Source organism: Camelina sativa, chromosome 9 (genome assembly GCF_000633955.1).
Source record: "Camelina sativa cultivar DH55 chromosome 9, Cs, whole genome shotgun sequence".
In the NCBI taxonomy this organism is placed as follows: Eukaryota; Viridiplantae; Streptophyta; class Magnoliopsida; order Brassicales; family Brassicaceae; genus Camelina; species Camelina sativa.
In genome coordinates, this window is record NC_025693.1 from 17,746,574 (window position 1) to 17,761,334 (window position 14,761).

General features: G+C 37.3%; 2 protein-coding genes across 2 annotated transcripts; one reads left to right on the forward strand and one right to left on the reverse strand.

Annotated features, from left to right (window-relative positions):
- On the reverse strand, positions 11,513–12,187 carry LOC104715377. Its single transcript, XM_010432788.1, has one exon. It carries the CDS (start codon positions 12,185–12,187, stop codon positions 11,513–11,515), a length of 675 nt encoding a protein of 224 aa, XP_010431090.1.
- LOC104715378 (prostatic spermine-binding protein-like) lies at positions 13,863–14,213 on the forward strand. Its single transcript, XM_010432789.1, has one exon. The coding sequence runs from the start codon at positions 13,863–13,865 to the stop codon at positions 14,211–14,213; it is 351 nt and encodes a 116-aa protein (XP_010431091.1).

A 14,761-nucleotide genomic window follows, 5' to 3' on the forward strand; every position in this document is an offset into this window, starting at 1 on the left:
CTCACATTTCATATCGCACTTATTTTTGTGTTACACTGTTAATCTAATCTTTTGGTCAATTTATCGGAGCCTATACTGACTACTGCATGCATTTCTGTTGTCAAATTGACAAATTCTATACCATTTCTAGTATACGTAGCGTTTTCAAAAACCCATATTCAATAAAAGCCGTCCTTTGGATTCAACCTCAATTTTGTTTTTGTTAATTCCAGCTTTGAGAAATAAAACTGAGATGCATTGTTGTTATTATGTCCAAAAGCTTCAAGTTTGGAACCAATCGGCAATCACTATTTAACTCGATGAGTGAATACGATTAATTATATTTTGAAGAAAACATAAAAAGCAAAAAAAGATGCAAAAACGCGTTTAATAACTTTAAATCTTTGTTGTCAAAAAAAAAAAAAAAAAAAAACTTTAAATCTTTTTTCGCCATCATGGCGCAATCACTTTCATGCAGAGAACTTTTAATATTAATTTGCTTATATTTTCAACGTCTAAGTAATTAACAAATTAAGACTGTTCTTCAAATTTTACAATGAAACAAAAACTGAACAGAATTTAAACAAATTTTGGATTAACCTCGGTTCCACTTTACTCCAGATTCGTAAAATACCGGTGATGGTTATGTCCGAACCGACTTCAAGTTGAGTGAAAATGATACTAAATTGTCTTTAGTTTTGAGCGAAAATAATAATAATTCAAATAAAGCAAAACGCGTTCTATAACTTTGAAATCTTTTTTTTTGGCCATCATGTGCGCAATCACTTTCCAAATTTCCATGCAAATGCAAAGTTGTAGTTACTCGGTGCTTTTGCTTTGGCATGCACGATCATCTTATCTCCTTTGTCTCTTGAGCTTAACCCACTCTGTAGCTAACAGGTGTTGCATCTCTATTGAAAGCTATTTGAATAAGAAAATAGACGTAGCTTGTATTTACTTGGGTAAACAATAGAACTATGACAGCAAAATTACCATCGGACTGCACTCCTCTGATTGAAAAGATACGGCAACGCATCAGCTCCTGGAAGCACCGCTTCTTGTCGTTTGCAGGGAGGCTGCAACTTCTCAGCTCTGTAATAGCTAGCCTCACTAATTTTTGGATTTCCGCGTTTCGTCTTCCCAGTGCTTGTGTTAAAGAGATAGAGCGCATCTGTTGTTGGATAAACTTCAAGACTTAAAGCCCAAGACATTCTTATCAAGGAAGATAAGGACAAGAGAGGCTTAGGACAATTCCTTAAAGGATTAGGAATTAGTTAGTCCAAATAGAAATAGGAGATTAAGTTCTATATATATCTTTGATTGAGGTGTGATCAAGATATAAGAAAAGAGAGAAAACATTGTTTAGTTTTAAGAGGAGATTTTCTAAGCAATAACATAAGAGAGGTTTCTTATAATACAAAAGTCTTTTCTATCTTATATTTGGTATCAGAGCTTTTGGTTCAATCGATCAAAGAAGTGTTTTCGATTACAGAAGTTTTGAACAAGCAAAACCACAACTATGGGAGAAATTGTTGAAACATCACGTCCGAAGGAGCTAGAGAAAGGGATCTCTCTGCAGTGTCCCCTTCTGACTTCAACAAACTACACGGTATGGTCCATGAGGATGAGGATCATGCTGCGTATTCAGAAAGTGTGGGAAACAAAAGAACCAGGATCCGATGATCCAAAGAAGAACGACATCGCTACTACTTTGTTGTTTCAGTCGATTCCAGAGTCACTCACCATGCAAGTTGGTAACTTGAGTACTCCTAAAGCGATTTGGAACTCAATTCTATCTAGGAATCTTGGAGCTGAACGTGTCAAGGAGGCTCGTTTGCAGACACTCATGTCAGAATTCGAAAAAATACGAATGACAGAGGGTGATAAGGTCGATGTTTTTGCTGGAAAATTGTCGGAGATTGCAACCAAGGCAGGAGCACTTGGTGAGGTCATTGAAGATTCTAGACTTGTGAAGAAGTTCTTAAACAGTCTACCTAGAAGCAAGTTTATTCACATGGTAGCTTCGCTTAAGCAAGTTCTCAACCTCAACACCACAAGCTTCGAAGATATAGTGGGTAGGTTAAAAGCGTTTGAAGAAAGAATTGCAGGAGAAGGACTTCCTGAAGAAAATCAAACGAAACTGTTGTTCTCCAACTCAGATCAGTTTCAAACGAATTACAACGGTCGTAATAATAGCTTTCGAGGCAGAGGACGTGGTAGAGGGAGAGGCAATGGAGGAAGAGGTTACCGAGGAAGAGGTAGAGGGAGAAACAATTCGCAGTATAACAATCAGTACAATACACAGGATCGGTCAAATACAGAACAGAACAAGACACAAGACAAGAAGGAGAAGACCATTATTTGTTTCTATTGTGACAAACCTGGTCACTACGCTTCACAATGTCCGGAGAAAGTACAGAGAAATCAAGAAGCTAACAAAATCGAAACTTTAGAAACAGAGGAAGCGGACAAAGCTTTGTTCTTACATGAAATTGTCTATTTGAATGAAGAAAGAGTTATTCCAAGAAACTACACCTAGGAAGATGGGATGTGGTATTTAGACAATGGAGCTAGCAACCATATGGCAGGTCATAAGGAGTATTTTTCTGAACTCAACGAAAACATTGGAGGCAAGGTAAAATTTGGAGATGGATCTTGTGTAGAAATAAGAGGTAAAGGATCGATAATTTTTCAGAGTAAAGGTGAGGAACAGGTTCTAGTGAATGATATCTATTACATTCCTGACCTCAAGAGCAATATCTTGAGCCTAGGACAGGCTACAGAAGTTGGCTGTGATGTGCGTGAGAGAATTGGTTGACAGTTCACGATCCAAATGACAGACTGTTGGTGAGAGTGCTGAGATCAACTAGTCGACTGTACAAAATCAGTCTTAAGGTGGGAAGACCAGTCTGTTTGCACTCTCGGATCGAGGATGAAACATGGAAGTGGCATGCTAGGCTTGGCCACATTAACTTTAAGGCTTTGAAAGCTATGTCAACACAGAAGATGGTTCATGGCTTGTCAGAGATTAAAGAAGAGAAGAAGCTGTGCGAATCGTGTATTGTTGGGAAGCAAACACGGTTGTCATTCCCAAAAGCCACATTGTACCGAGCTTCTAAGCCATTAGAGCTTCTTCACGCTGATCTATGCGGACCTATCACACCCGCAACCTTAGCACATAACAGATATATATTTGTTATTGTGGATGATTTTTCAAGATATATGTGGTCAATCTTGCTAAAAGAGAAAAGTGAGGCGTTTGGGAGCTTTAAGGCGTTCAAGAGTAGTGTGGAGAAGGAACTTGGGAAAGAAATCATTACTCTTCGAACAGACAGAGGTGGTGAATTCACGTCAAACGATTTCAATGTTTTCTGTGAATCAACTGGGATAAAGAGACATCTGACAGCTCCGTATACTCCACAACAGAATGGCGTAGTGGAGAGAAGAAATAGGACTCTCATGGAGATGACAAGGAGCATTCTCAAGGCCATGGAGGTTCCAAACTACTTGTGGGGAGAAGGGGTTCGTCACAGTACCTATGTGATCAACAGGATACCTACTAAGGCACTAAACAACATTATTATGTATGAATGTTTGCGAGAGAGAAAACCAAACATTGATCACCTGAGAGTGTTTGGGTGTATAGCTTATGCTAAGGCTGATACTGCAGGTCTTAGGAAGTTGGATGATCGTTCGCAGTTGTTAGTTCACCTTGGTATCGAACCTGGATCCAAGGCATATCGACTGTTCAATCCGAATAGAGCAGAAAACAGAGATAACAGAGAACCAGGGATGTTTCTTATGCAATGGAGAGAGATAGAGAATGCTGGAAAAGGACCAATATCATCGAGTTCTGCACAACATGATCACGGTGATGAAAACAGGGCAGACTCAGAGGATGATATGCCTCGAGAAGACAGAATTGAGAACAAAGTCGAAGACGAGGCTGTTTCTACTCAAGAGAATCAACAAACGACATTAAGAAGATCAGAACGACAGGTTAAGAAACCAAAACGGTTTGAGGATTATGTCTTACTTGCAGAAACTGAGAGTGAGATTATGCTCTTGATGATTAATGATGAGCCACGGTTCTATGAAGAAGCTAAAGGAATGCAAGTTTGGAGATTAGCTTGCAAGGATGAGATTGACTCTATCAACAAAAACAAGACTTGGCTTCTTGTTGATAGACCACAAGGTGTGAAGGTAATTGGTCTCAAATGGGTTTTTAAAGTCAAGAGGAATGCAGACGGAACAGTGAACAAATACAAGGCGAGGCTCGTAGCTAAAGAATATGTCCAAGAAAGTGGAGTTGATTATGAAGAAGCTTTTGCTCCTGTCGCACGTATGGAGACTATAAGGATGTTGATTGGTATGGCTGCATCAGATGGGTGGGAGATCCATCACTTAGACGTGAAGACGGCTTTCTTACACGGTGAGTTGAAAGAAGACGTCTATGTCGATCAACCCGAAGGATTTGAGATCAAGGGGGAAGAACATCGAGTCTACAAGTTGACAAAAGCTTTGTACGGTCTAAGGCAAGCTCCACGAGCCTGGAACACTATGTTGGATCAAATTCTGAAGGAATTGGGTTTCAAGAGGTGTTTGAAAGAGACTGCAGTATATCGAAAGGAGAAGGGAAGAGATTTGTTGATTGTTGCCGTGTATGTTGATGACCTGTTCATCACGGGAAACAACCTCAGATCAATTGAAGTATTTAAGGCTGGGATGTCATCAAAGTTTGAAATGTCTGATCTCGGTAGGCTCACTTACTATCTCGGAATAGAAGTTCATCAAGGGGTTGATGGCATAACTATCAAGCAAGAAGGTTATGCACAAAGGATCTTAAGAGAAGCAGGACTTCAAAGCTGCAACTCGAATGTGATTCCAATGGAGTTCGGGTTGCAGGTCTCTAAGTCTCTTGATGAAGAAGAAATAGATCCTACTCGGTTTAGAAGGTTTGTTGGTTGCTTGAGATATCTCTTGCACACTCGACCTGATTTGTCTTTTGCGGTGAGTGTTGTAAGTAGGTACATGCAGAGTCCAAGGAAGCCTCATGGGGAAATCATCAAGCAAATCCTGCGATATCTCAGAGGAACAACATCTTATGGTCTTAAGTACAAGCGTGGAGGCAGGAAGGAGATAGTCGGTTTTAGTGATAGCAGTCACAACATCGATCAAGATGATGGAAGAAGCATTACAGGGCACTTGTTTCTTTTCGGTGAGACTCCGATCACATGGTGTACAAGGAAGCAAGACACGGTTGCTATGTCTTCATGTGAGGCTGAGTTCATGGCGGTAACAGAAGGAGCTAAACAGGTTTTGTGGTTGCAGGATTTATTGAGTGAGGTTACAGGGAAGAAGGAAGCTCAAATTATAATGTATGTTGATAATAAATCTGCAATTGCACTTGCGAAGAACCCAGTGTTTCATGGGAAGAGTAAACATATACATAAGAGGTACTACTTTGTGCGAGAATGCATTGAGAGGGAGCTCATCCGTGTGGAGCATGTACCAGGAGTGGAACAAAAGGCTGACATCCTCACCAAAGCATTGGCTAGAGTAAAGTTTGCAGAAATGAGAAGCTTGATAGGAGTTCATGAAGTGAAGAAGAAAGACTTGAAGTTTAAGGGGGAAAATGTTGGATATACTTCAAGACTTAAAGCCCAAGACATTCTTACCAAGGAAGATAAGGACAAGAGAGGCTTAGGACAGTTCCTTAAAGGATTAGGAGTTAGTTAGTCCAAATAGAAATAGGAGATTAAGTTCTATATATATCTTTGATTGAGGTGTGATCAAGATATAAGAAAAGAGAGAAAACATTGTTTAGTTTTGAGAGGAGATTTTCTAAGCAATAACATAAGAGAGGTTTCTTATAATACAAAAGTCTTTTCTATCTTATATATGTGCTGCGTTCCTCTGGTCTGGCCCAGAGCTATTGAGTAAAAAGAATAAGTTGGCTTGTCTGATGTTTGCTTGCCAAAGGTTGAAGGCAGTTTAGGCTTGAGGTCTCTAGCTGAAGCGAATAAAGTTAGCTGTTTTAAGTTAATATGGCGTTTAGTTTCTGGCTCATCATCTCTTTGGATAAATTGGGTTCAACGGGAACTTCTGCGTTCTTCTTCTTTTTGGTCAGTCCCTGACACAACAAGCATGGGTTCTTGGATGTGGAGGAAACTCCTTAAGTATCGGTCTCAGGCTAAAAGTTTTCACATGATGGAGGTCTGCAGTGGATTGCAACCTTCGTTTTGGTTTGATCATTGGTGTCCTCTTGGGCGGTTAATTGATCTTCTTGGCTCAAGAGGCTTTATCGCGATGGGTATCCCTTCCTTAGCTACTGTTGGTTTGGTGGTTTCTACTCACCGTCACCTTTGCCATCGTTTGGACCTTTTGAACAAGGTCGAACTCGAGATAACCAATCTTAGAGATAAAGGACTATCTCAAGGAAAGGATGTCTCCCTCTGGCGCCAATCTAACTTGCAGTACAAGCCTCAATTTTCCTCCTCCGACACTTGGCAGCAACTACGTCACCCCCGGCAAACAGTGAACTGGTATCGGGGTATTTGGTTCTCTGGTTCTATTCCGAAGCACTCATTCATGCTTTGGTTAGCTGCAAAAAGTGATTAATGACGGGTGACCGTCTGGCGACTTGGAACAGAGGGGTTGATACAGCTTGCGTTTTTTGTCAGGCGCCCATGGAGACGCTAGAGCACCTCTTCTTTACCTGCTCCTACACTTCACGGGTTTGGGCTGATTTATCTCGTAAGCTGTCAGGAAGTCACTACTCGGCTAGTTTCTCTCAGCTTCTTACCCTGTTATCGTCAACTACAATTACTGGGACAGCTCTCTTCATTCTACGTCTTGTTTTCCAAGCTACTCTCCACACAGTTTGGCTGGAGCGAAATCGGCGTCGTCATGGAGAACATCCGACTTCTTCTGATCACATGGTTCAGTTCCTTGACCGACTTATGCGTAACAAGCTCCTCCCCATCCAGCGGCTCTCTCTCCCCAAGCATGCTAATGCTCTGCATGTCTGGCTGGCTACTAGATTCTAAGTTTCAGTTCCTTTTCTATGGTTTACTTTGATCACACTTTCAGTATAAGGATGCATATATTGTACCAAGGACTTTTTTTGGATTGAATATAATTTAACATTCATTCAAAAAAAAAAAAAAAAAAAAAANACATAAGAGAGGTTTCTTATAATACAAAAGTCTTTTCTATCTTATATATGTGCTGCGTTCCTCTGGTCTGGCCCAGAGCTATTGAGTAAAAAGAATAAGTTGGCTTGTCTGATGTTTGCTTGCCAAAGGTTGAAGGCAGTTTAGGCTTGAGGTCTCTAGCTGAAGCGAATAAAGTTAGCTGTTTTAAGTTAATATGGCGTTTAGTTTCTGGCTCATCATCTCTTTGGATAAATTGGGTTCAACGGGAACTTCTGCGTTCTTCTTCTTTTTGGTCAGTCCCTGACACAACAAGCATGGGTTCTTGGATGTGGAGGAAACTCCTTAAGTATCGGTCTCAGGCTAAAAGTTTTCACATGATGGAGGTCTGCAGTGGATTGCAACCTTCGTTTTGGTTTGATCATTGGTGTCCTCTTGGGCGGTTAATTGATCTTCTTGGCTCAAGAGGCTTTATCGCGATGGGTATCCCTTCCTTAGCTACTGTTGGTTTGGTGGTTTCTACTCACCGTCACCTTTGCCATCGTTTGGACCTTTTGAACAAGGTCGAACTCGAGATAACCAATCTTAGAGATAAAGGACTATCTCAAGGAAAGGATGTCTCCCTCTGGCGCCAATCTAACTTGCAGTACAAGCCTCGATTTTCCTCCTCCGACACTTGGCAGCAACTACGTCACCCCCGGCAAACAGTGAACTGGTATCGGGGTATTTGGTTCTCTGGTTCTATTCCGAAGCACTCATTCATGCTTTGGTTAGCTGCAAAAAGTGATTAATGACGGGTGACCGTCTGGCGACTTGGAACAGAGGGGTTGATACAGCTTGCGTTTTTTGTCAGGCGCCCATGGAGACGCTAGAGCACCTCTTCTTTACCTGCTCCTACACTTCACGGGTTTGGGCTGATTTATCTCGTAAGCTGTCAGGAAGTCACTACTCGGCTAGTTTCTCTCAGCTTCTTACCCTGTTATCGTCAACTACAATTACTGGGACAGCTCTCTTCATTCTACGTCTTGTTTTCCAAGCTACTCTCCACACAGTTTGGCTGGAGCGAAATCGGCGTCGTCATGGAGAACATCCGACTTCTTCTGATCACATGGTTCAGTTCCTTGACCGACTTATGCGTAACAAGCTCCTCCCCATCCAGCGGCTCTCTCTCCCCAAGCATGCTAATGCTCTGCATGTCTGGCTGGCTACTAGATTCTAAGTTTCAGTTCCTTTTCTATGGTTTACTTTGATCACACTTTCAGTATAAGGATGCATATATTGTACCAAGGACTTTTTTTGGATTGAATATAATTTAACATTCATTCAAAAAAAAAAAAAAAAAAAAAANCCATCGTTATTTGGTATTTTCAAATAAAACTTATCTAAATTAATCAAGTCGACCATAATAGTATATTAATTCTAGCGGTATATATTTATCTACAAACTAATATTCATTAAGTTCAGAGATATTTTTTTTAATTGTTAAAGTAATAGAAGATTGTGAGCTAAGAGATTTTGATCTAAATAAATTAATGTTGTGGGTGTTACAAACTTCGTAGTTTTGGACCTTGTATAACAACAACTAACAAACAAATTATAGATGAATTCACTTGTACAAACGATATTTGTATTCAAATATGTTAATAATGAATTTAGTTTCCGTATTTTTGACAATGTATAAAATGAAAATGATAAATATGCAAAAATTAAAAATTTACATAACAATTTAGCAAATATTTATAGTTATAGAATTATCTATTATATTAAACAGGAAGTGAAAACATCCCACATTCAATCTCAGCAAAATTTTACCGTTTTACCATTAATGAAATTGCCCCTGAATGTTGAAATATTTTGCCCCTGGACGTAAATATACTTCTTTCCGGATTAAAAAAAAATAAAAAAAAAAATCACAGAAATAATCTAATTGCATAAAAAGTTATTTGCAAAACTAGAATTTGCTAAATTAATCCCTAATTTTTATGAAAAAAAACTCTTTGATGTTTAATTGGAGAATACATGACCATAATATAACACGCATAAAATAAATTTTGGGTAATTAATGGGCTTAGATTAGATTGTTTAAAGATCGACGTAAATATAAATTTATGCATGAAAAAAGCCCGATGACAAAACACCTTCTTGCTGGAAACCCTAAAAACCTAGAAACCCTAAAATGATAGGTCATTTACATCTATAAATACAATGATATCGTATGCTTTCACCATAACCCAAAAAAAAAAAAAAGTCTTCTCTTGAATTTTAATAATTCTTTTATCATATTCTCAAATTTATATTTGTATTCTGATCTTGCTGTTTTTAATGACTCATCGACTGATCCCTTTTATTTTCCTGTTCGTATAGTGGTTTCTTGGAAAGCAAGATAAAGTTTTGGTTGTTGTTGGTTCGTCTTCTAATAAAGGTATAATATCATGCTTTTTTTTGGTTGAGTTTTTATAGATTCATTCATATTCTCAATTTTCAATTTGTCTTCTGATTTTGCTGTTTCTTATGATTCACCGACTGAACCTTTTTATTTTCCTGTTCGTGTAGTTGTTACTTGGAAAGCAAAATTTTTGATCTTGCTGTTTTGTATGATTCACCGACTAATGTTATGTGTTTTCCTGTTCGTGTAGTGGTTTCTTGGGAAGCTTTGGTTATGGTTGGTTCACCTTTTTAAAAAGGTATATTATTTTACTTTTTTGGTTGATGTTTTACATTAGCTTCTTTTGTCATGATCTCAACTTTATATTTGTATTCCGATTTTGTGTTTTGGACTGATCGACATATTAATTGTATTTACCTGTTTGTATGGTGGTTTCATATATAATAATATAATAATAATAATTGTTTGATGTAGGTATTATGGAGCAGATTAAACGATACATGAATTTGATTCTAAATAATATCAGGTATTATTTCTTATAATTAGAATGCTTATATCGATTGTATTTCCTTTTATAATTGATTTATAGTTTATAATAGATAATAGTTTTGTCTAAACTTGGATTGCCATATTTGCAGGAATATTATGATCGTAGATACCCATGGATCGAATTACGGGTATTTCATCACAAAACTGTTTTAAATAATCATGTTATATAATTATTCGGAAATTGATAATATTCCATGTTTTTAATATGGCTTACTTTTTAAATAAAATATTGAACAGGTTACACCTCAAGAATGCTACAATGAAGATGGTCCTGAGGATAATGTTATGATTCGTTCGACGACTACGACAACTAAATTCTCGGATTGGATTATATTCAATACACAAGCTGCTCAAGCCAAAGAAATCACTTATTCTGAAATTCCAAATCCATTAGTTTGGTGTCGTAAAGAGATGATATGGAAGAGAAAAACAAAAGAAGACAATTTCAATCGCCATACAATATTCATATAATATTTGTTTCTTTAAATTAATTTGAAATTTATTTAAATGTACCAATAATCTAATTTTTAGTATAATTATCTTTGATCTTTTTGAAATTATTTCACTTTAATGAGTTTTGTATAATATACAGTGTGCTCAAGACAAAGAAATTACTGATGCTGAAATTCCAAATTCAACAGTTTTGTGTCATAAAGAGATGATATGGAAGACAAAATTAAACAGAAGACAATTTCCATCACCATACAATATTCTTATAATATTTGTTTCTTTAAAATAATATAAAATTTATTTAATATAATAATAATCTATTAATTAATATACTGATCTTTTAAACATAGTGTTAAGTTTTTAGAAATTATACCTTTATGAGATATTTGATTATAAACGTTTCTGAGAAGTGTTTTTTTTTTTCTTTTGTTTTTTGGGCAACCAACTCTTATATTAATAAAACAACGTTTCATCTACACAAGAGGGAGAGTTAAACTACGGGCTTGTTTCGCGAGATTATCAGCGATCAAGTTTTGGTTCAGAGGGATAAAATAGAAATTACAAACAGAGAAACAATTTGATAGATCCAGGATGTCGTGGAGAATCCCGTGAAGGTCCTTCGAGTGGAACTTCGCATTCAAGGCCTTGACTAACAGTTGAGAGTCCGAGGCAAATGAGATGTGTGTGAAACCCGAAGCAATTGCAACTTCCACCGCGGTGAGAGTTGCCGCCGCTTCGACCATCAAAGGGGAGTGGACTTGGTCCACCAGATCTAAGCCCTGTAGGAGGATGTGGTCATTCCGGTCTTTGAAAACCCAACCAAGTCCTGCTTTTTGTTCTGTTTTCCACAAGCATCTGTAAAACAGGTGACCATGTTCTTGCTTTTGTATATCCCGCTTGGAGGGAGAGGGATCTTGACTGGTGGGGGGTTTGTAGCTTTTTTGGCTTGGGCTTGTTGCCATTCTTTCGCCCTGGTGGTAGCTAGATTGAGGGCTTATTCCGGTAGGATCTGTTTCTTATTAAACAGGAGCTTGTTGCGAGAAGTCCATAGAACCCAGAGAATCCATGGAGCCAAGGGACCACCGCCAACGCCAGTAGGTGGTAGGCAAACCAACTGATTTACTGTCTTTATGCCTTCAGTGGTTGATGTTATCAGTTGTGGGACGAAATCGATACTGAAGGGGGCCAAATCCCAGACTTGAGTCGCGAAAGGGCAAGTGAAGAACATATGGAGCTCAGACTCGATCTTGGTACAATGCGGGCAATTAACATTCCCCGAGATATTACAGTGAGTAAGGTTGCTTCCCACTGGAATGGCTTGTTGTACAATTTTCCACATCAGGAGTTTAACTTTTTGTGATGCCTTAATACTCCAAATATTCTTTTGCAAGTTAAAGCTGTCAGGATGCGGGGAACTACCTGAGGGAGTTGGACACTGTTCGTTTGATTGACTTACATGGTAACCTGCTTTGGTGGAGTATTGCCCATCAGTTGATGGTAGCCATGCCCACTTGTCTGGGGCGCCTTTCTTGCTAGCTTTAAGCTTTAGGATGTCATCTTTATATGCTGGTAGCACTCTGTTGAGACGATCAATGTTCCAAGAGGATGTGCTTGGTGTGAGGAGGTCAGCCACTGACCACGCTTGAGTTTCCACAGTTGGAGGGCCCATTGAGGTTGTTGGGGTATCAAGGGATAGCCACGGGCTAGTCCAGAGAGGGATTGAGTTACCTGAACAGATAAGATATCCCACATGGGGTTTTAACAAATCTCTACCAATGCATATGCTTCGCCAGCCGTGTGATGCCAAGTTGGATACTGGACAGTCCAAAAGTCTTGTACTGCTGCAATATTTCCCGAGGAGGACCCTGGCTAATAGACAGTTGGGTTGGGTGAGCAGTCACCAGCTTATTTTAGCAAGGAGGACATCATTTAAGGACATAATCTCTCTGAAGCCTAAGCCCCCCAGTTTAAAAGGTTTAGTCATCTTCTTCCAGGAGATCCAACACATCTTTTTCTTCTCTAAGAAGTGTTATATTATGAGTTATACAAAAATAGCATACATCTTCAAAATTGTGTAATTTCGTAAATTTAAAACGACTATTAAGTAATAAAATATTTTATATACCTTTATTTCTAAAAGTTATAATACTCATAAAAGGATAAAATTTACGATTTTTATAAAATTTACAAATTTAAAATGATAAAGATGGCAATAACCATTGTTTGAATAATAAAATATAGAAATATATATAATATATTATATATAATTACTTAAACGGATGATTATCTGAATGAGTATATATATTGTAAAATTAAAGTGATAAAGATAGTAATAAATATATTTTGGAATGAAAGATATTTATTAGATTTTACATAATCGATAGATTATGATGCAAGTAAATATTGTTTAAATAAGTAAATAAATATATATAAGAGATAAATATGTTATATATTTGCACATATCTATTATTAATTATAAATACACGAATCTTATAATATTTTATTATTTATATTTAGGAAAATATACTAATCTCTAAAGTTATATATATATATAGAGACGTCTAACATATCTTAAGTTCAATATCCAAATCTGGAGAATATTCCAAGGTTCTTTAAAACTTTCGACACACAATTCTTTTATTATGTTTGAAAATCTTAATTTGCTTATAATTACTGATTTCGTTTAGTGCAGGTTAGATTATGGTCATGAAAATTCTCCGACTGATCATGTTTCACGTTTGAATCCTTCAAAATACAAATGGAAAATCCGTGTTAGGATTTTGTGTTTATGGGAAGAAAAAACTCTTCGTCTTGGTTCAACCCTAGAGATGGTTCTAACTGATAATCATGTTTACTAAATGTTTAAATTCTTAATTAATTACTTAATCTTTTGAACATGATACTTATCCAAAATTTATAGAAATATGATTATATTTGTTTTATTTAATAGGGTAAGAAGATCCAGTGTAGTTTTTGTGGTGATGTTTATGACAAATTTTGTGTCCAAATTTCATGTTGGCGATTAGATTGAGCTTGAAAATTTTAAAGTTATCGATCAATATGGGTCATGCAGAGCTACCACTCATCGATACAAGATTATTATTTTGTATAAGACCAAAATTAGTAAGACTTCGATTGTTGGAGGTGAAGAATATTTTGAATTCATCGATTATAATCAAATATTAAACGGTTCTTATTGTGATGATTACTTGGTCGGTAAGTTACCTTATTCGTCTAATTTAGAATCTCCCATAATTGACTTCTAATATATTATACATTATTTTGATATGAGTTCGCGTCTTATATTTTAAGATGTCATTGGAGAAGTAACCAATGGTGGAAAAATGGATACTTGGAATGATATAACAGACTCGATGGATCCGAATAACGGCAACAAGTATGAGCTTAAATCACAAAGTGATCATATTCGTAAGTTGCTAAAGATGTGCTGCCGAAATTCTTTGGCGAAGAAGGTGGATGATTCTAATGACACTGACTCGGATGATATCGACTCTGATGTATCCAAAAATGAAGACGATGATGGAAACAGTTCTGATGAGGATTATTGTGAAGAAGAAGAAGATAAAGAAGATGAAGGCTTTTATGAAATAGTGTATGTAGACGAAGAAGATAGTGAAGGCGATGATGAGGATGACACTGATGATACTGAAGACGATGAATATGATTCTGAATAAAGTGAAGATGCTGAGTCTGAAGAAGAAGATAGTGAGAAGCAAGTTTCTTCTCCGAAAGGGAACGAAACACAAGAGTACTCCATGTACCATAGAATTTCCTTTGACCTTCGTCACTCCAGGTATTTGGTTTTAAAAATATTATCTAATGGACACTGCTTAAATATATAAACGTTTTATTAAATTTTTTATTTAGTGGCATACTTTTGCCGTGTGAGTTAACCGGAATAGCGGCTGACGATTTCTACAAGACTTACAAAGATTCCATAGGTGAAAGCCTCATATGTGTTGTTCGATGGGTGTGATTGATGTCTTCCAAGGTACATACTCTATTCCTTCGTTTAAAATGTTTTAAAATTAGTTTTGATAATACCTAACTATTTCGAATTCTATATCAAATGTATTGTAGGAAGGAGGTCTGTATCCAGCACTATATGTACCCAAATTAGGCTTAACCCGGAGATTCTAGAAGTTGAAACATTTAGACGATCGTATGTTACCCTCTATTGTTAGTTTCTTATATTAATGTTTCAAAGGTATATTTTTAATTT